At 32.6% G+C, this 20,869-nt stretch overlaps 1 protein-coding gene across 2 annotated transcripts; it reads left to right on the top strand.

Annotated features, from left to right (window-relative positions):
• Positions 1-132: 132 nt before the first annotated feature.
• On the top strand, positions 133-19,741 carry LOC130645655 (kinesin-like protein KIF20B). Of its 2 annotated transcripts, none has more exons than XM_057451711.1 (27): positions 133-286; positions 2,111-2,245; positions 4,528-4,769; positions 6,020-6,223; positions 6,747-6,876; positions 8,111-8,329; positions 8,413-8,456; positions 8,704-8,771; positions 9,089-9,160; positions 9,329-9,475; positions 9,585-9,750; positions 10,516-10,677; positions 10,911-11,050; positions 11,139-11,307; positions 11,743-12,003; positions 12,130-12,259; positions 12,947-14,244; positions 14,725-14,889; positions 15,283-15,355; positions 15,572-15,853; positions 16,116-16,537; positions 16,912-16,944; positions 17,035-17,063; positions 17,265-17,292; positions 17,621-17,666; positions 19,075-19,160; positions 19,609-19,741. In XM_057451711.1, the coding sequence occupies exons 1-27, from the start codon at positions 256-258 to the stop codon at positions 19,690-19,692; spliced, it is 4,866 nt and encodes a 1,621-aa protein (XP_057307694.1). In that variant the 5' UTR covers positions 133-255; the 3' UTR covers positions 19,693-19,741. The 2 variants fall into 2 exon arrangements, with proteins under 2 accessions (XP_057307694.1, XP_057307693.1); XM_057451710.1 differs by lacking the exons at positions 19,075-19,160; positions 19,609-19,741 and adding exons at positions 17,901-18,025; positions 18,333-19,008.
• The last annotated feature ends 1,128 nt before the right edge of the window (positions 19,742-20,869 follow it).

Here is a 20,869-nt window from a genome sequence, read left to right as displayed (position 1 = left end):
GACAACACGGTCGATGTAAAATATATAAACTGGACCGCATGTCAATGTGAACTTCGCAACGACCGCGAAGGTCTGCCGCACTTACCTAAACAAATTAGATGTTGTATAAATTTTCTTTATTATACGCAAATGCGGCCAGCACAAAAGCGCCAAAATCTTCAATATTGCGTCCGTTTAAATTTAGTTTAAAAACAGCAATATTTTGGTGGGAAAAGTTTACTGCTCTAACATCTAAATCAATGGTAGGTCGCAGTCATGGATACTTTGGCGAAAAAGTTATTTTCCGGTACGTTGCCAACCCATAGTATTTGTCTCGTTTCAACATTTTTTAGTCTGTTTTACCTTTAAAAACCCTCACAACCATCACTGGCCAACAGCCTAATGATCCCTCTCTCTTTCTCCCTTTCTTCATTCCCTTTCTTTTTTAAGCTCACCTAATGGCCAGTAGAGAAGTTTAAAACATCTGGCCACGAAATTTGGGGGTCACAATCGTTCCATTACTCCTTCAATCCCCTATCTTTTAATAACGTGAATGATTTCTCGTAGCGTAGGACAAGCCAAGAATATTTTAAATGTTTTTTTATCATACGCATAACGCTTATTAGCACATTTCCGACTTTAGTAAGTTACCTAACACCTTACCCTAGCCTCTTATCCCATACGTGTGAAATTATACCCTTAATTTTCTGGTTTAAAGTGTTTATCTAACCCATAATTTTTCATTTGTTTTCCTGATATATAAGAATTATGTAAATTCTAAAGCCTGTTTCAGACTGTGACCTAAGCATAAGCATAAAAGACATGCATGAGTAGTACATGAATACATAAATATAGCTATATATGCCTTAAAAAATAAGCATAAGCATAATACTGTCCCATCTAACATAAACATAACATTTAGCAGAAGACGAGAGAGAGGACATTTTTTTTTTTTTAAGCATTGTTATGGCATGAAAAAAGTAAAAAACATATAGTATTAAGAAAAGAAATGCATTAGTCAGAACATTTTTTAAAAATTGGTTAAATATTTTTTTATTTTAAGTTAAATATTTCATGGCAATTTTCATAGATATACACACACGGATGCATGTAAAATCATTTACGTAGTGTATATTCGTACGCACTTTTGCCCATTTTTGCGTATGTATATGTTCATCTGCTATTCGTACGTAAAGTGCTTTAGGGTTAGGGTTAGGATTCTTTTTCCTTTTTTCTACGTATGAATAGCGCTACGCACTATTAATACGCACTTTGTGTCATATTAAAGTGCGTACGAATATACAGTTCCAATCATTTAACCATTAGCTAAAGTTCTTAAAGGTTTTGTGAAAAAAATGATTATGTTTATGTTTTTTTGGTTCCCCCTGCAAAAAAATATGCTGAAATCCTGACATCAGAATATCAAGAAGTTTGATATCTTGTGTCATTTACATTAATAGTTTTTATGCTTATGTAGCCAATGTTAACACAGGTATTTTCTCATGCTTGTGCCAATATTTATGTTTATGTGACCAGTAGGAACCAGGCTTAAACAGTTGTTTTTCACCATATTAGTTTGTGACAAAAGTAGGCACAACGAAACAGCAGGCGTGAAAATTAGGCTTATGCCACTAGTGGGCCTGATTTTGAATTTTGAATTGCTTTTTAAAAAACGTAAAATTTAATAGCATTTAAGAATGGATTCTTTGAAAAAAAATTTCCTGTAGAATTTAATTTCTTTTTTCTTTTTTTAAAACTTTATATATATATTTTTTGTTTTATTTACCTAATATATACATATAATTTATATGTAAATCTAAACCTTAAATTTATGTCTCAAACCCCGAATAAATTGGAAACATGTCATCATCACCAAATTTAATACTTGCAAAGTATTAGGACATGTCAACCTCACGAAAATTAATTCTCGAAAAAATTAATTCTCTTAAGGCAATTTTTTAACCGTTGAAATCTTCTTTAAATTCCTCATTTGCGCAACTAGTTTTTGAAAACAATTCTTTGTACTACAAATAAAACTTTTGATTCCATATTGATTGAGGTCAATAATAAGAACATTGTTTTTGTTTTTTTGTTATATAATTTGTTTTATTTATTTTTGTATATTTATTAGCTTCTGATGATGAAGGTGAAAGCACAAATGGCGAAAAAGAAATACCTAACATACGTCAAAGAAAGGAGCCTATGAAAGTATTTTTAAGAATTAGGCCTTTTACTGCCAAAGAGATAAGTGCTAAAGAAAATCAAGGTAATTTTTAATAATTTTGTTTAATTTTTTTCTTTGTTATTTTATCCTTTATTACACTCGTCCTGGAGGACAGGAGTGTATTGGTTTCGGCTTGTGCGACCAAAAGTGACATGCGATCTGACCGAATATCGTAACTTACCTGCTCCCCCGCACCATAATTTTTCTTTTTTTCCGCGACCCTATTTCCCACTTCTTATCACGTTGTGCGTGTCTTAACCCGTATTTTGCAAACAACAGACCAGTCGTTTATGCATTGCTACCGCTGAAGTAAAGCATGCGCACTGCCCGCTGAGAATCAAGGCACTCTTAGCTGTGTTTTCACATTTCTACTAAGTTCTTTTAAAAAATAGTAGCGGAATATAAATAAAGTATCGCTGGAATATTTATCTTGCTTTATTGCAATCTGCTATCTTGCTAGACCTACTGTTGTTGTACAAAGTGTGCCTAGTGTGTTGTTGTTCTGCAAAGTCTACCTTCAATCACTGAAATTTAAAACTGCTAGATCGAGAAGACTTTCAATACCTGGGGAAGCTGCTTTAAGTACCAAGGTACGTCGTGCTGAATATTATTCATCAATCCATTGCCTTAGTGTATTATTTTATTTCATGTAACTAGCTAATTATGTTTTTCTGCCATGTTTTTACGATATCTTCTTTCTTGCACAAACTTCTATTATTTTTGTGCGGGGATATTGAATCTAATCCAGGTCCGGCTTACCATATTAAATCAGTTAATGGGTCATTTAATCAAGGCGACAAAAAGTTTGGTGAAACTGCTGGTATTCAGTGTATGTGCAATGCTCTTCTAGCTATATGTTGGTCCCAACTCAAAAGAATTTCTTTTTGAATATCATTTGATTTAGTCATTTGATTTAGATAACATCTTAGAACATGGTGATGCTAATTTTAAGCAGTCAAATTTCAACAGACCCTTGGCATGTTATGAGTTACCAACATCAATATTGATCGTTTTCAAATTGCTATAAGTTTCCTGAGTATTACGTCAGCTCTTTTGGGTGATGAACATTACTTCTTAGCTCATGGACAAATGAATTCAGAAACAGTTCATTGTGTTTTCGAAAGCATATATTGGTTCATAATGTTCATGATAATCCTGGGGTCAGTTCTGTTTCACTTCGCAAACCGTCCTTTTCATTTGATGTTCTTAATGTCATGGTTATTTACAGAAAAGTTAACAGTCATCTGCAGACATTTTACAACATGCTGTCAAGGAAAATTGCAAGTTCTGACATACATGTTATACTTGAAGATTTCAATATAAATGCCCAAGCTGACCAGCCAGAATTAGCAGATATCATGAATGATTATACACAAATTGTACCAGGACCTACTCATCTAGCTGGTGCTATCCTTGATCATGTTTATGCTGGGACATATACGACTCACATGCAGACTTGCCTAATCTTATAATAGAAAGAAAACGCATTACGTTCTATGCTGGGACATATACGATTGACATGCAGAATGTTATAGAACAATCTTGTGGAGCAGGTTGCTACTTCGTGAAAACGTCAGCGGAACAATGTTTGTATTAATTTTTTATGTATTAATGCATTATTCGAAACAATATTTATGACTCAAAATTATTTGCGTACTAATCATGAAATTTATAATCGATTTGTGAAACCATGGGTAAATCTTTCTACGCGGATAAGTTTTCAAGTCTTGTGATTGGTTGATGCAATAAGTTACTCGCTTAATTATTTCTATTGCCTAATCCATGACACATTGGTGTGAGAAAGTTTCGGGTATGCGCATTTTGTTTTGAAATTTCTGAAATCATTTTTCTTTCGAAAATCTCGATCACGATGTGTCGTGAAAACAACGCATTGAAACGTTCTCAGCCTTAGGAAAGTGTAGCACGAAGACAGCGGTGATGTATGGATAGTCGCCTCGGGGAAACGTAGTGTGAGACAGTTATGTGTGGATAGTCACGTGTTACGGAGATGTGAGACCGTGCTTAACGAACCGCACAGCTGCGAAGCCGGTTCATGGGTATTTGAACGCGCGCTCTGAGCAATCTGAGGATATTGCGCAATATATATGATCGTCCGTCCGATGAACAAAACTTTTCACTTGGTAGTTGAACCCGCGCCCGCTGAACTACGGCCGTAAAGCTATATGTCCATTTAGCAAATTTTGTCACTATTTCGCAAAATATAAGTAATAGAATACTCATTAACATGCACATATACAGAAACGACGAGTGTTTCAAACCATCAAGGTTTCTTGTTAATTATATAATTGTTTTGTGATTTATAGGTTGCATCAAGTCGAAAAACTATGAATCAGTCGAGCTTCATGCTCCAACAGACTCATTCTCTTTCAAATCAAGTACTCGTGGCTTGTCTAACCAAAGCTATGAGTTTTCATTTACACACGTTTTTCAAGACAATACACAACAAAAGGAATTTTTTGACGAAACTATGTTACCATTTGTCAAAGACATTTTAGATGGTCAGAATGGCTTAGTGTTTACATATGGAGTAACTAACTCTGGAAAGGTAAAATAATATTAGTGCCTGAATTTCTAAAAGAGAACTAAAAGCCCCAGGCCTGGTCAGGAATGAAGTGCAGCCACATGCACACACCTCCTTAAAAACGGCTGAATTATTTAAGGTGCTATCTTGTGTGGTGTGCTAGAAAAAGTGCAATTTCGGTTTTCATTAGGACACAGTGGCAATTTTGATACTCAAGCCCACAAAATTTTTCTGAACTTACAAAAAACATGTCGGCAAACTTGCTAATTTCATTCGTAATAAATAAAACATAGTTCAAATGCAAAAATAAATATTATTAACTTTCAATAACAAAATAAACAACGTTTATTTGAATAAATTTTAATTTTCTAATTATTTAATTTAACCCAATGGTTATAAACTGTATTAATTATGTTAAAGCAAGTATTTGTCAAATGAATTTTGGCTTTGAGCTTTTAATAGTTACAATGTTTCATTCATTGCAGTAGAAGACAATGCAGCTTTGCTCTATGAAATATAATTTATTTTCCGTTGTTATTTCGTTGTTATTATGTTTTGTACAATTTTACCGTTAGCAAATAATTGACAACGCAAGCTTATCTAATTTAGAAATACTTCAGCAATTATGTTGGTAAGTACTTAGGGTTGACGGGAATTACTGACATTTTCAGAAAGTAAAGCCAATCAAAATAACAATGACACTGCAAGGTCATGCTTTTAATTCAAACTGAAATTTCGGAAGAAGCTCACGTCAATATTCAACAGAATTTCCACTCTGAAAATTCTATACATAAACGGAGAGGGAGAAAAGATTAGATAATTGTGGCCTATTATGCTTTTTTGCACACCTTAACATAATATTGGCATGCAATCATCATAGCAGGTCATTACTAATTTGGGAGAGTGACCAAGCCAAAAGCCTAGAAAAAAGCATTTTTTTATCCTTTTTGGCATTATTAAAATTCAATTTGGTACTTTGTTATAAGAGAAAGAAAGTTTAACTATATTTTATGCACCACCAAGGAACTGAATCGTATTTCACTTCTAAAATATTTTTCATTAGCTTCCTGTTCAGAAGGCCAAGGGTGCAAACCTTTGTCAAGTTATTTAGAGACTATTAAAAGTATGAATCAATTAGTTGTGTGATTGTTGTGCTTGCACAGCTTTCGTAGCTTAAACAGAAACTTTAAATATGCTAGGACCCCCTTCGCAGGACCTCGTTGATAAAAGAAATAATGCGTAAATTTTCATTCACTTCATTCACTTTATTTTAGACATACACTATACAAGGGTCACCAAAAGATGGTGGCATTTTGCCAAGGGCATTGGATGTAATATTTAATAGTGTATCTAAGAAGCTTTACACTCGTGCAAATTTAAAACCTAAACACTGCCATGATATTATACGTTTAAGTGAACAGGAGGAAAACAGAGAAGATAACATCCGCAATGCCATATTTCATGCTAATGACAAGGAGGTATGTTTTTCATTTTTACTGCTGTCTACTCCACCAGGAACCTCAGGAAGTTTTGAAATATCCCAAATGCATCTTCTCTCTCCACTAGTTATTTACCTCGCATTTCTAGCATTTTTGACTTAAATTTCTGACATTTTCGACTCAAATTCCAGACATTTTCTTTCTTGTTCTGGTTATTTTGAGTGTCTGTTCAGAGGGAGACAAGCTGGCCCTGCTGCTTCCTTGTTTAGCTTTTATCCTGGTTCAGAAAACCTTATAAAAAAGCCCGTGTATGAAAAGCGAACTAGCCTGCTTTGCCCAGGCCTTAGATGAACAAAATACTATCAGCCTGGTTAACTGAGCCAACTTACCTGATAAGTACAGCCCCTAAGTTTGTATTTATTACCCTAAAAATGTTAACTTTTATACAACAGATAAAATTTAATGTCAGTTTTATAAAGGAAATATGTGCTTTATTTTTCATTGGATTGGTTTAAAAATTGTTTTGTTTACAATTTTTTTTGACATTCTTTTATTATTTTAGAACATTGACCTGTCTGTTTTCAAACTTTTGAACAGCACAACAAAAACAAATGTATCTAATGCTTCCAGTAATTGCACATTGCAAGATATATCCATAATTCAAAAGTCTGCAAGTCTAAATCATATAGATGGTGGGTATTATATCTTTAGAATATAATCAAAGACTTATTGTGATTAATACACTTATGGATTGTCTTGTTTCAATTCATTAAATTGTTTTTGAAACAATCTCTATGAATATAAAAGTTTTTTTTAAAAATAATTGTTTCAAATTTTTAGTCCACTGACTTCATATCATTTTTATGTTTACAGGTTAAAATTAAAAACAATCATTTCAAACCTTCTTTTCACCTTTGTTTTATGAAAAAGCCTGTAAATGATATTAAAAGTGATGTAAATTTTGTTTAAAATATGAGGATCATGGAGTTCAAACAATTTTGTAAATGCTTATAATTTGTTTCAATTTGAATGGAGATGTGCTTAATCTTTATAAATTATGTAATGCTTCAGTGTTAACTTTAACAATGTATGAGGACTAGGTTCCCATGTGTTCTACTTTAAATTTCATAACTTCTTTTTTGTGTTTTGTCCTAATTTCCGGAAAAAAATATTTATCCTCTAAGTCTTTCTGAGCCATGTCAAATGACATTTAATGTGACAAATTTTGCTACTCTTATATTTTAAAAGTTTACAATACAAATTCAGGCCAATACCCGTTAGGTTACTGAAAATTACGAAATCCATGGAAAAATATGAGGGCACTGCACCCTTTACTCATTACCCTACGTAACTCTTTCATATACATTTTTTCAAAAATGTTATTGAGAAATCTTTTTTCTGTAAAATGTTTTGTTCTAAGATAAAAATTACAATTACAATTAATAAATCAATGAAACAAGGATCTTGCACATTTAGGATTTTTGTTCACACCTTTATAAATCTTTTATAAATCCCCTTTATACTCAGTGGCCTGTTGAAAAATCAACCGGTTCTCCCCTTCTTTTTATACCACATTGTGTGTGTCTTGCTACTAGTGGTTTTGTATGACAGACAGGCGTATACGGGTATTATAATATAGATTATTCGGTGGAAAAAAATAATGCAGTTCAGATTTTTTTTCTTCTTGGAAATTCCTTATATTAATACACTTTCAAAAAAGTAAATTTTTTATGACTTGGAGATATGAGTGTATCAACAGGGTTTACTGTATCCTTAAATGGAACTGGCTAATAATTATTATATAAGTTGAATGGTTTTAAGTTATATAATATCAATTTTTCCCTTTATTATGAATATCAAGTACTGGGAATCTTTAATGTCTATTAATTGGAATTAATTAGCAACGTTTTTGCTTTCTTTTCTTAGCTGCAGATATAGTAGAAGAAATTAAACAACGCATAGCAGATTCAACTACTATTAATGTTGAACAGCAAGGAAATGTTAAATTTGGGATGTGGGTTTCTTTCATGGAGATTTATAATGAACTAATGTACGACTTACTTGATCTTACTCCGATTGGCAAAGGAAAGAAACGTGCAACGTTAAAGCTGGGCGATGATAAAATGGGAAAACCATATGTAAAAGGTTTGTTATCAATTTAGTGTGCTAATTAATAAACAATTAACTATGCCACAAGAGTGACAACCAATCTTTGTCATTTTTTTTAGGTTTAACTGAAGTTTTTGTTACTTCATCAGATGAAGCATACAAGGTAACAGAAACTCAACACTTAGCAATTCAAACATTTGACACTCATTCTTCCTTCAAAGTGCCTTGAACGAATTGCTTCTTGTTTTCATTTCTATCAAAGAAACGCATTAGTTAGATTTTATTCTAAAAATTTGCAAGTTGATTAACATAAAATGTTTACTTGTTACTTTTTGGAATTATCATTTTCTATAAAAAACATTATGGCATAAAAGAAAAAATTCCAGACAACCCTTTCATTTTGCTTTCAGGTATTACGTCTGGGACAGAGAAACAGGCACATGGCTGCCACAAAATTGAACCAGATGTCAAGTAGAAGGTAAGTGAAAAAAATTAGTCAATAAGTCCTATTTACATTGGTCTAAAAAATCTACTGTTCAGTTCATGCTTATTTTCCTAAAATATACCCTAGAATTAATAGAAATGTCGTCTTAGCGAATCATTTTACAGCGAAAATAACAAAATAACTATTGATAAGGCATCGATGATAAGTGACTTACAATGCGCCCAGCTACAAAGAGTGTCTAGTGAACTGACTTTATAATTCTACTTCGAAACCGTCGTGAATCTACCGAAATATTTTCCTTCTATAGTTTCCTGGTTATCCTAATGTTTTTATCATTTTTTTGTTTTTAGTCACTGCATTTTTACAATTAAATTGTTAAAGATTGTGGATGTTGATGAGCCTCACGTAGCCAGAATAAGCAGGTATTATTTTAAAAAAAATAAAGGAGACGTCACTATTTTAGGAAACATGAAAGATCTAGAAATGGAAATTTACTCCTGAAAAGTTGCAAAAAGGGGGAAAAACTCTTCAGAAATAACTTTTCTGTATCTATTTTTTACTATTCCATTATTTAAATCTGTTTAATGCAGACTCTCAATTGTGGATCTTGCCGGTTCAGAGAGATATTGTAAAACCAAGGCTGATGGAGAGCAGCTCAAAGAAGCCAGTAATATCAACACCTCTATTATGACACTTGGAAAATGTATCAGCACCTTGCGTTATAACCAACTTCATCCGTAAGTGTTTGATTGTTAACAATGTAGTATAAGACAACTGTTACACAGCCTGTATGTATATATAACCTCTTGTATTGTTTCTTTTTATTTTGCAAGCGTTTTTCTTTAGCAATCATCCAACTATTGTCCCTTTTCGGGAAAGCAAATTGACTCGACTGTTTCAAAGTTTTTTTCTTGGGAAAGGGAAAGCCTCAATGATTGTGAATGTAAGCCAATGTGCTTCGTTATTTGATGAGACATATCATGTGATGAAATTCTCTGCTATTGCAAAACAGGTAAATATTGATTTTAACAAAAATAAAACGTGGATATGCCAAAAAATGATAGTGTGTGCAAATTCGTAAAGGTTTGCTTCAAAATGAATTAAAATACCATATTTACTATAAGAAAGCACCACTATATTTTTAAAAAAGAAGCTCATTGACAAAATACATGGTTTTTTTATAAGTCAATGAAATCAGGCTTATGTCACGCTTATTTGAGAAGCAAATTAAAGAATTTAACGCTGCATTGTGAGCCATATGGATCAGATGAGATGTCCTCATGTTTACCTAGGAATGCAACAAAAGACAAGCTTAGGCAGTATATAGTGGTGTTAATTAGGTTACACAACACAAAAAAAACAGAAGGATTTACTGAGGCTAAGCAACAATATTGTTAATATCTTTGTAAAACATCTAGTGTTAAGAGAGTGCAAATCATTTAGAAATTATTCAATAAGTATTGCCATGAAAATATTGCTTTTTGGCACCCAGTCCCATTTTTGTTACTGAAGAGTTAGCTTATTTGTAGGGTTAGTGAAAGTTAGAAATCTAGTTTAAATTTTTTTGGGAATGTATGAAAATATTGTCTAATTTCGCATTTTTTTAAAAAAACACAAACATTTTTTTAAATAAGCTTAATAATTCTTAATAAAATTGTATCTATAAAATTTTGTTTTGTTGGGCAAAAGTTAACATTGCACAAATAGTGTGCAAAAAATATGTGCACAAAGTTAGACGGGCTAGGAATTATTTTTTTTATTGTACATTGTTTATCAGATCAAAATGAAAGCAGAACGTGCCACAGAATTATGGAAAGCACCTCCTTTACCAAAAGTTCCTGCAACACCCAGTTATAAAAGACCACCGTTGTGTATCATTACTCCAGCAACTGCTAGTAAAAAACGAACCTTGGAAGATCCAACAGCGTTCTCCTATGAGGTATATTTTAAAACTTTTGTTCATTTTTGTGTGTCTCTAATTAGTTCCCATTTAAATTCGCAAAAATTAAAAGTGCTTGGAAGGTTTTCATGCCATAATGCAAAAGTAAAGTGGACAAATGATACGTTTTAAGGGTGCGTCGACATTGGAGAGTTGGGTGCAAACATTTGGTAGATTGGTACTTAAATTTATATCCACACATGTAATTCTTCTGTACTTATAAAAATATTTAGGAACTAACGACGATTGTTGCAGAGCTTCGTGAAAAAGTAAAAGCCGAACGACGAGATAAAGCCCAGTTAGAGAAAACTATTCGTAAGGAAGTCAGTATGGAAATGAATGAACTTATTGTTGAAATTGAAAGTTCACATAAGTACGTTATTAAACTACGTTCCTAATGCTTAAAGTTGACTTAATCTGTTTGTTACACGAATTTATTAAAAGTCTTGCATATTTTTCAGCGCTCAGATGATGGAACAAAAGCAAAACTTGGAAGAAACTATGGAAAAACGTCTTGATTTGCTTACTAAAACTGTAAACAGACAGAGGAAAAGAAAGAAAACTGAAGAAAGTTATGATGAATCATATGTGTCTAGCGTTTTACTGCATGCAGAGAAAAGCAAAGTGAAGGTACTTTAGAAGACCATAAACTATCACGAAATCTTTAAATTTTAGTTTCGTGGACTAGGCATTATCTTTCGCAAATGAAGGAATATAAAAAACTCAAGCGTCAACTTTAAACCAGATAGGGCCCTATTTTTATTATTATTTACGTTTTCCAGAAAAATCTTTTGCGAATAAGTCGTTTCGGAATTCGTGATCAATTTTTCCAAAAATTAATAAAAATTTGCGAAAATTTGTGACCACGAAAGTTTATGATTTAACGCAGTATTTGCTAGTTGACTTAATAACCAATAAAGCGATGTGAAAATGTATAGGTTTTAGATACAATTTTTGGTGTTTGTTATATGGATGCAACTTTTAGAATGTCCTACTAAAACCTTTTTCTTCTATACGTCTGTTGCTTGAAGTAATTTAAAACGGTAGTATTGATTTAAATTGCAGGAAAGGGACGAAGCGATCTTAACCCTTCAAGCAAGAGTGGCTGAGTTGGAATCGGAACGTAATTTCCTAAAGAAGTCAAATACTCCAGAAAACCACTCTAAATTAATTGAAGATTTGAAAAGTGATCTGGACGAAGCAAAGGAGACTTTAAATTTGCAAAATGATAACATGAGGAATATGCAGCAGAAACTGCAAGATAAAGATGATGAGATTGATAAGTTGCGAGAAGCTTTAGAAGAGGATGAACAATCCAATGAACAGGTGATTATTTTCGCAGAACGAATATCTTAACAAAAAAGTCTTTTGAGTTAAGTTTATTAGTTGAGTGCGAAAAATTACTGCAGTGCCCATAATATTGCTATATCGTACAATATTTTTTTTGTTCAGGAGAAATCGATTGAGGAACTCCAGCAACTTCTTGAGTCGACGATAAAGGAATTGGAAGTAGCAAGAATAAAGCTAGACAACAGAGACAAAAGAATAAAGGAATTAGAAAAAATAACAGAAGTTCAGAAAGGTAAATATAGCTTACGCATTAAAACACCTAAAACAACGGCGGTGTAAATTTGCGTTTTTGTTACAAACCCAATCCTGCAACCGATATTTTTCTTTTAATTGAGTTTTGAGAAGCACACTGTGTTTGGTGTTTTACTGTGGTTATATTACCTTGTTCGTATTTTTATTTTTTATGGGGATGTAATCTGTCACTTCCCAGCTTGCTTGCTTCTCTCATTTGCAATAGCCTCGTGTTTTGGCTGCTATTCAAGAAAAACCACGTGATACTTAACAATAGCGTACATAGTGAAAACAATAATGACTTCTTAACAATTCAAAAAAGTTTTATACCTTCCAGTTGTTTATATCTTTGTCTGTATTTTGTGTGTATTATAATATAAATAGCACCTTAATCAAATTTTGGTAAACAACCTGCATATTATGAAATATTTAATGTAAATTTTTTTAATAATTTTTTTTCGCGTGTGTAAAACATTTGTTATAATGAAATACAATTCTGTTGGATTATTTGATGGTTTTGAATGACCCCTGTCTGAATTGAAATTCACAACAAACAACTATCACTGTAAAACCAGCTGGTTTCTCCCTGCTAAAATGTTTTCACCAATCTATTACCCTAATATATTTTATCGTGATTAAACAGCCTGCAAAGAGTTGTGAGTTAGACAGAATGCTTTATTTTTTTTAGCTGAAAATGCCGAATTGGTTAAATTGGCATCAAGAAGCGAAGAGTGGTACAACTTAGCAAAAGAAAAGAACGAAACATTGTCAAAAGAAAACGTAGATAATGCAACAAAACTGAAAGAAGGTGATGCTTTATTAACTAAACTTAAATCTGAAAGCGAAGAATTATGTGCTAAGTTAAAAATCAGTGAAGATAACTGCAAAACGATTCAATTTGAAAATGATGAGTTGTCGATCAAACTCGAAAAATACGAAGCATTATATAAAGAGCATCAAGTTGTCTTAAATGAAAACGAAAGCATCATTGAACAGTTGAATGGGCAAGTCAAATCGCTGAAAGAGCAGCTTTCATTACCAAATATTTACAAAGAAGAAACAGATGTTGTTTGCAAGGAAGAACCAGTTAATGAGGTTGTGCAATTAAAAGAAAACGTTGAAACTGCTGAGGGGAAAGTTAAAGAGTACAGCGAGAAAGTCATTAGGCTGGAGAAGCAGCTACAATGTTACGAAGCTGCTGCGGAATTGAAACATCCTGTTGAAAATAAAAGTGTGGATGCTTTGAAGCAGTTTACCACGCCTATTAAGAAACACAACTCGCCTGCGAGGAGTCCATTCTCACCGGCAACAAAACTGAATCAAACAAACACAATTAAAAAGCTGGAAAAACTTTTAGACGAGACAAGCAAGGCTTTAGAGAAGAAAACTAATTTGGTTGTAACAAAAGTTAATCGTATACAACAGCTAGAGACTAAATTATGTGCGTATGAGAAAAAAACAGGAATGAATGAGCTGATTGCTGAAAGGGATTTGTTGAAACAAAAAGTGAATGACGTACAAGATGAATGTTCTAAATATAAAACAGTTATAAGTGAGCTGGAATTTCAGTTGGAAAATCAGAAAGAAAACGGCTTTGCATTAGAGGATGAACTCACTACATGGATGAAGAAGGAGGAGCAAACTCAGGCGACTTTGAATGAGCTCAAAAATGAATTGAAAATACAAACTGAAGTGTTCGGTAGCAAAATGGAACAGCAGCAATCTCTGCTTAAAGAAAAGCAAAATCAATTGACGGAGCTGAAAAGAGAAAAGAGTGACGTACGCGGTGAAGTGCGTAGTTATGAAGAGAAATTGTCGAGTATGGAGAACGATTTAAACAGCGTAAAAAACAAGCTAGATACTCTACAGCAAAACAACAAAGAACTTACCGAAAGCTTGCAAATTAAAAATACTGACTTGGAGAATTATAAAGATAAAGTAAATGAATTAAAAATGAAATGTGACGATAAAGAAAGCATAATTGAGGTAGAATTTTTCTGTTAGCCTTTCTATTACAGGGTTACTACGCCTCTTTACAAGTTTAAAAAATGAAAGCAATTTGTGTTTTTCTTTTTAAAAACTTGATTTGGAATATCTCCAATTTATATTCATCTTTGTCGTAAATTATTTTTTTTACCCTAACCTCCAGTACATACGTGTCTATAAACTGGTGGAACACATCTTTGTTGTGTTCTTACGTTATAAAAGTATCTTACTCTTTAATACCTGGGTAAATACAAATAAAAATCTTAGAAAAATTTACAATCTTATTGCACCTCAGATTTAGTATTAAAATCTCCCCGAAAACTGTCCAATTACCTTCAAGTTTACTTCAAGTTTGTTTTTAAACAGAAAGTGAGGAAGACTGTATTACTAAATAACTTTTTTGTGTAAGATGTATCTTCTTTTATTTATTTATTTGGTTTTTTTTTGGTTTTTTTTTTGCACAACCACTTTATTTAATAGAAATTGTCATATCAGCAAAAGAACGCAGAGGAAAAAACTGTAAGACTGACGAAAGAACTGGAAGCTCGCCGTCAGTCACGATTGAAAGCAACAGAAGACATATCCGATTCGTATAAAGCTTCAATTGAACGCCTCACTAGCACGAGTGATGATTTGCAGGAAGAGGTGATTTTATTTAATTATTTATTTTATTAAATTATTTTTAGTTTTAAAAAGTCCCAAAAAAAAGGAAATATTATTGGAGAACCTGGAATGCCAAGTAAACAACACAAAATCTGTTTTACACCTTCCTCAAAAATGTTTTCTTCAATGTGCCATAGCTTTTTCTTAACTTTTGCAAAGAAACTAAATGTAATTTTCAAAATCCTTACCATAAACTTGTATCAATACTAAATTTCATTTTGTTTTATCTTATTTTCTGATAGAATTTTTAGAAATTTTTATTTTAGTATTTTTTTAAATATTCGCGTAAAAATCAATGTCTTTACTATAGAAACGTTTAACATTTTTTACCGTGTGTCGAAATTACTAAAACGCGTTGATTATTTGAAATTTTAGAATTGGGAGTTAAAGAAGTCCTTGCGCGATGCACAATCTAAGATCGACAAGTTAACTATGAAGTATGAATCAGGTAAGAAAAATGTGCCGACTTACTGAACGATTTCAAAGATTTGAATGTTTGAATAAATGTTTAAGAATAGTGTAATTTTCACCCAACTCTCAGAAACTCAACTTTTAATAACTCGGACTTTCTTCCCGGTCCCCTGAGAGTTCGAGTGTGGACTGTATGCGGACCAGACAACGTAAACTCCCAAATACTTGCAATTTGTAATTCATGTTATTTTAGAGAGAAAAGACAAATCTGAACTTCAAGAACTTTTTAAAGAGAAATGTGATTTAGAGGAAAGCTTGAAAGCAGTGTTGGCCGAGCAAACTCAGAAATTAGATGATCGAGTACAGAAATTAGAGACACAACTGAAAGAAGAAGAGAAAAAAGAAAAAGACACAAACAACAAATTAATTGACAAATTAAATGAATTGAACGAGTTAAAAAAAGAAAAAGAAGACTGTCGAAATCAAGTGCATAAATTAGAACGAGAATTGGAGTTGTCGGAAAAGGAAAAAGCCGGTTTGTGGTTCTAATATTTTATTGCACTATAATCTGGCATTTTTGTGAGCAGGGTAGAAAACTGGTTCACGCTGGTCCCATTTCTTAAAAAAAGAAGTTGCTTTTTGTCTTGTTTGAAAACGTTCCAGATACTTCTGTAACAGATAAAAATCGATTTTCTAGTTGTACCTCGTGAAAAACGTTCTCCCTTATTGAGGATTAAACCTATTTTATTTGCAATAGACATAAGGGTGTTTTTTAACTGCATTGGTATCTTTCGCAGATCACTTCAAAACAATACATCGCTTGGAACAAGAACGAACAGAATCACAAGCTATCATTGATTCTTTAAAAGCGGATTCCAGTGAAACTGCAGAAGTAAGCACGTTGAAGAGCGAGGTAGAATGTTTGCAGAATCAAATCACTCAAAAAGATAAAGAGATGAATAAATATAAAAGTGAGCATGCGCTGCAAGATGAACAAATTGTTTTGTGCACTGAAGAAAGTAAAAATTTAAAAGAGATGCTGGCTGTAAAAGAAAAGGAATTAGAGAAAGTAACACTCGAGAAGAGGGCGGCGTTAGATGAGAAGAGGGCGGCGCTGGATGAACTGCGAAGACAAGCAGTGAAACCTGCAAAAAGGCCATTGCTGGAAATACATAATATTACAGATTCTCCCAACACGCCCTCTGACCAAGATGATCCAGTAAGATATTTTTTAAGCCCAGCTAATTTTAAATGAAGTTGCTGCGTTTTTTTGTAACCAACTGCAAGTCTATGGAAGAATTGAATTCAGCGAATGAACAGTAGGAAACATATTTCAGTTTAAACAATGACCCCTCTATGTACAAACAAAAAAACTTTTTGCTTGTGTTGTGTAGAGCTTAAAACGCCGATCAAAAACATACGATCGTGTGCTTTTAAAAAATAATTAAGAAGATGTGTGAGGTTTTCAGATGGCGTCATTAACCAGAGAGTGTAAGTTTTTCAGATGGCGTCATTAACCAATACGTTCTGAAACCTGAGCTTCTCTTTTAAATTGTCTTTGTACTTTATTGATTAACTGTTTTTCTGGTTTAGGACTTTACGCCAGCAAAGTTAAGGAAAATACCGGTAGGAATGTTGTAATCTTGTAAAAAAATTTGTGTTTATTTTTTTTATGTATTGAATATTTTTATTATTGTTTTGTTGTTGTTGTTGCAGGCAACTCCATACAGAAAATCAACACGAAGGTATATGTCTGATTTTGTTATTGATACTATAAATTGTTTAGTGATGATGTTGATGCTTCTTTTAACTGTACATAGCGTTTCTCACAGTGCCAGGGTTATCAAATTTAACAGATGGACAGAAAATTTCATTCAACAAAGTCACTGGCAACCCTGTGAATAATTTTCTTATGGCACATTTTATTTTTATTTGTATATTTTTAGGGCGACAAAGGTTGACGACACATTAAACGTACGTACAATGAGAGTTTATTTTCAGTACAGGGTTACAGCTGACCTGCAAATCAGAAAATTTTAAAAATGTTTTTTTTTTTCGGTTCACACGTACTATGTAGTTTTAAAATACACACAAATCGTCTGTCCAAGAAATAGTTGAATGAAAAAATAAACGAGTTGATGAATTAAATCATGGTATCAAAAAATTATTGGAACTTGTCAGAGTATTGCCATGAATTTCGTTTTTGAGATTTTGTTTGTGAAAACCTTGCATTATCTTTTAAAAGATTTGCGGTTTGCAACTGTTTGACTGATACGGTAATAGGAAACTTATTTTTTTTTAGGTAAAAAGTGTAAAAAATGTCACTGATTTAACGCATAGTGATTCTGGTGAGTTAGACCTTGTTAATCCAATTACCTACATGAATATGACAATAGGACGCAATGTATATTATGTTCGCGTAAAGTGCGCGTAAATTATTTTTTTTTTGCCGGGCGTACGGCTTTTCTTAAAGAAAGGAAAAGTTTAGATCCTTATAATATATCGAGTTCTTAAAAAAGGATTGAATAGTTTGGGATTTTGATCAAAGATTATATAGATTTAAACTTTTCCTTTATTTTAAGGTGCGCCGCAAGATATCGAGTTACCAAGTGCGGAAGAAGAATCATTCGTCTGTTCTGTTAGTGTGGCGTTATCTCCTTTCCATTCGATAGTTGAAGAAAACGAGGAAGTATTTTGTGACAACAAGGTTAGTGATTTATACTTGTTATTTATTATTGTTTTGTGGTCTTTGTAAAAATGCAATGCTAGGGGCTGTTTAAGATCAGTTGCTTTGAATAGCACCTAGCAAGTGTGTATGTTATGTTTGTTTTAGATTTCGAATAAGTTGTTTGAGTGTGTAAGGCTCGTTTTTAATTAAAACATTCCTGGCCGCAGTTTCGGAAATCCGATATGGTTATAGAGATATAAATCGCACACGATGAATTGATAGATGAAACTCGCCTTTCAATAAGCAAATAATTTCACATTGTTATTATAATATTCAATTTCTTTAGATTAATATCGTTGTTGGTAACTTTGTTGCATTGAGAAGCGAAGAGTCGGACGAGACGCCAATTATTGGCAAAGTTGTGGATGTTGACGGTAGCCATTTTACTTTTGAACGTTGGCAAGGTGGATATTCCAAAGTATGGAAGGTTTACAAAAAAGATGGTCATCCCGTGCATGATCGAATACTTCTAAAACAGATTCTGCATGATAATGTGCGCTTGACCAACTTTAAAAGATTGACTGTGGATGCTAAACGAAAGTTACAAACCTTATATAACGAAGAAAGATAATGAACATCCATAATTTTACTTTTATTTTGTAGTTGTAGTTTTTTAATTTGTAATTTTTTATATTTAAACATAAACATCCAATAAATATGCTTAAACTCGTCACTATGCGAATTTTGCGATAAATGTTTCAATATTTATGCGTGAAGTGTGAAAAAATATCCGTGCAAAAAGTGTGACGTCACGTCAATATAGGGTAGTCACAAATATAGCAAATTCTAGAAGACGTGGTATTTGATATTGTCAAGCAATTTTGGACTTAGCTTTATTCGTCGTAGAATCTGTTTTAAAATTTCTGTGGCCACCCTGCGAAATATTCTTGTATAAATTTTTATCAGTTTTGATTTACAGACAGACTTATGTTTCAGAAATATAATTTAAAAAATTATTTTTATTTCTTTGTTTTCATTTGCGTGGAGAAATAAAAAAAGAATATGTTTCGTAACTGTTTTTGTTTAAGATGTTTCATCGTTAAATGTTACGAAGAAGAAAGGAAGAAAGAAACTGCTAGCCAAAGAAAACAAATTGTTTGTGGATTCGCCTCTTGTAAGTGTTTTCTCGTTGAAGAACAGGGTTAATTTTGATGTGTTTTTAATAAATTTTATTTTAGTGCAACCTTAAAATACAAGCGATGTTTACATGAAAATTTCTGTGATTTCAGATTTCAGGATTTTAAAATTTGGTTTAAAAAATATTTAATTTTTTTTCGTACACAACTTTGATCGTGACCTCGGTTGTTTGCATGGACCTCACAGCGTTCGGTCCATGACGTCACAACCACGGTCGCTATTTTCCCGTACTGCTGGGCTAAACGGCTTATAAGCGATTTTGAAAATTTTACAATGATTTAAATAATTTCTACTTTGCAATCAGCACAATATTTTTCCCAAATTTATCTTTTCGTGGATTTTTTAGATTTTTATACTAACTTTAACAATTAAAATGTTTACTGATAAATATTGAAAATAAGTTTCGATTATGTACTGTTGTTTAGGCTGGCGTTGCTGAATTTGCTACGACATCAAAGCGACACAGCGCTATTGTGCGAAAAGCACATAATATGGTGTTGAGAAAATAGAAATGTAATTTTATAATTTTAGTGAATATATTTTTGTTATATACCTGCACTTTGGAGCTTTTTGTTCTGTATTTTTCATACTACGTTTAAGTTTTTCAAGTTGTTCGTCTTCTACGTGACAGAGTTCCCACACTTCAAAACTCCCTAAAAATTGTTATTTCTCGAATTTTATCGTTGTCTTGTGTTTGATGTATTGTATTTTCATGCAACATTAGGAAAATTTCCACTATAATCTTGGATGAACTTTGTTTTCTTTTTTACACAAAAATAGCAAGATAAAAAATCTTTTCCTTTTAGACAGAAAAATTTGAAGTCTTATTTTTTAATTTTTCGTAACAAGATCTGCAAAACTGTAAAGTCTGTTATGTCCAACTTGGAACATGTACGAAGTCACAGGCTAAGACTTCTGTGCAAACTCTTAAACATATAAAAGATTTAAAATTTCCTGATTAGTATTTTTCTCTCTCCAATATGCTTACTAGTTAACAACGAATCTTAGGCAGAAATTTTTGCTGAACTTCCTATCAAAAGCATCTATCGATATTTCTTCACGTTGCTCTTTATGACTAGGCATAACTTTAGATACATTTGTGATTAAGTGCTAAAATTTTATTATTGCTTCTAATGAAAAAAAAAAATTTGTGCTTTGCTGGGGGTATTGCTTTTTTGGACGGGGTTAATTTTTTTGGAATTTTGAAAACCGTTGACATTCATGTAAGAATGTTATAAGATGTTGTATTGGGTATATAATTATTTATTACATGTATGTTGGTTACTACGTGGTAACCAAGGTGTTGCTAAGGTGATATATGGTTACTAGGGACAAAAGCAGACCAAATTTGAAGGAAATATCGATCCAGCAAATTGACGTCATTTCGGATCCCCATGACGTCATTATATTGTTTTCCTTACCTCGATTATCTTTAAATGTCCTGTTCTACATATATGCCAAGTTTAATGACATGAGTATCAATATTTCTGGTAGAACGGGTCTTTTTATCTTTATCGTTAAAATAAAATTTTTTTGCCGAAATGACGTCATTTTTTACCCCAATGGCGTCATTATAATTACTTTTTTCATGTGAATCACATATTTTGGTCTGGTATTCATTCCACAAATCTACCAAGAATCAAGGACATCATTAGTAACACGCGAGAAATTAAAACGTACTGAAAA

Source organism: Hydractinia symbiolongicarpus, chromosome 5 (assembly GCF_029227915.1).
Source record: "Hydractinia symbiolongicarpus strain clone_291-10 chromosome 5, HSymV2.1, whole genome shotgun sequence".
In the NCBI taxonomy this organism is placed as follows: domain Eukaryota; kingdom Metazoa; phylum Cnidaria; class Hydrozoa; order Anthoathecata; family Hydractiniidae; genus Hydractinia; species Hydractinia symbiolongicarpus.
The sequence above is the reverse complement of the archived record's forward strand: the minus strand, read 5'-3'. Positions and strand labels throughout refer to the sequence as shown.

Bases quoted from the DNA above. Each gene is read 5' to 3' on its own strand.
- LOC130645655 (XM_057451710.1), top strand. From the start codon at position 256: ATGGATACTTTGGCGAAAAAGTTATTTTCCG. The intron at 9,751-10,515 runs GTAAATATTGAT...ATTGTTTATCAG, and splicing joins TCTCTGCTATTGCAAAACAG to ATCAAAATGAAAGCAGAACG. The intron at 14,245-14,724 runs GTAGAATTTTTC...TTTATTTAATAG, and splicing joins ATAAAGAAAGCATAATTGAG to AAATTGTCATATCAGCAAAA.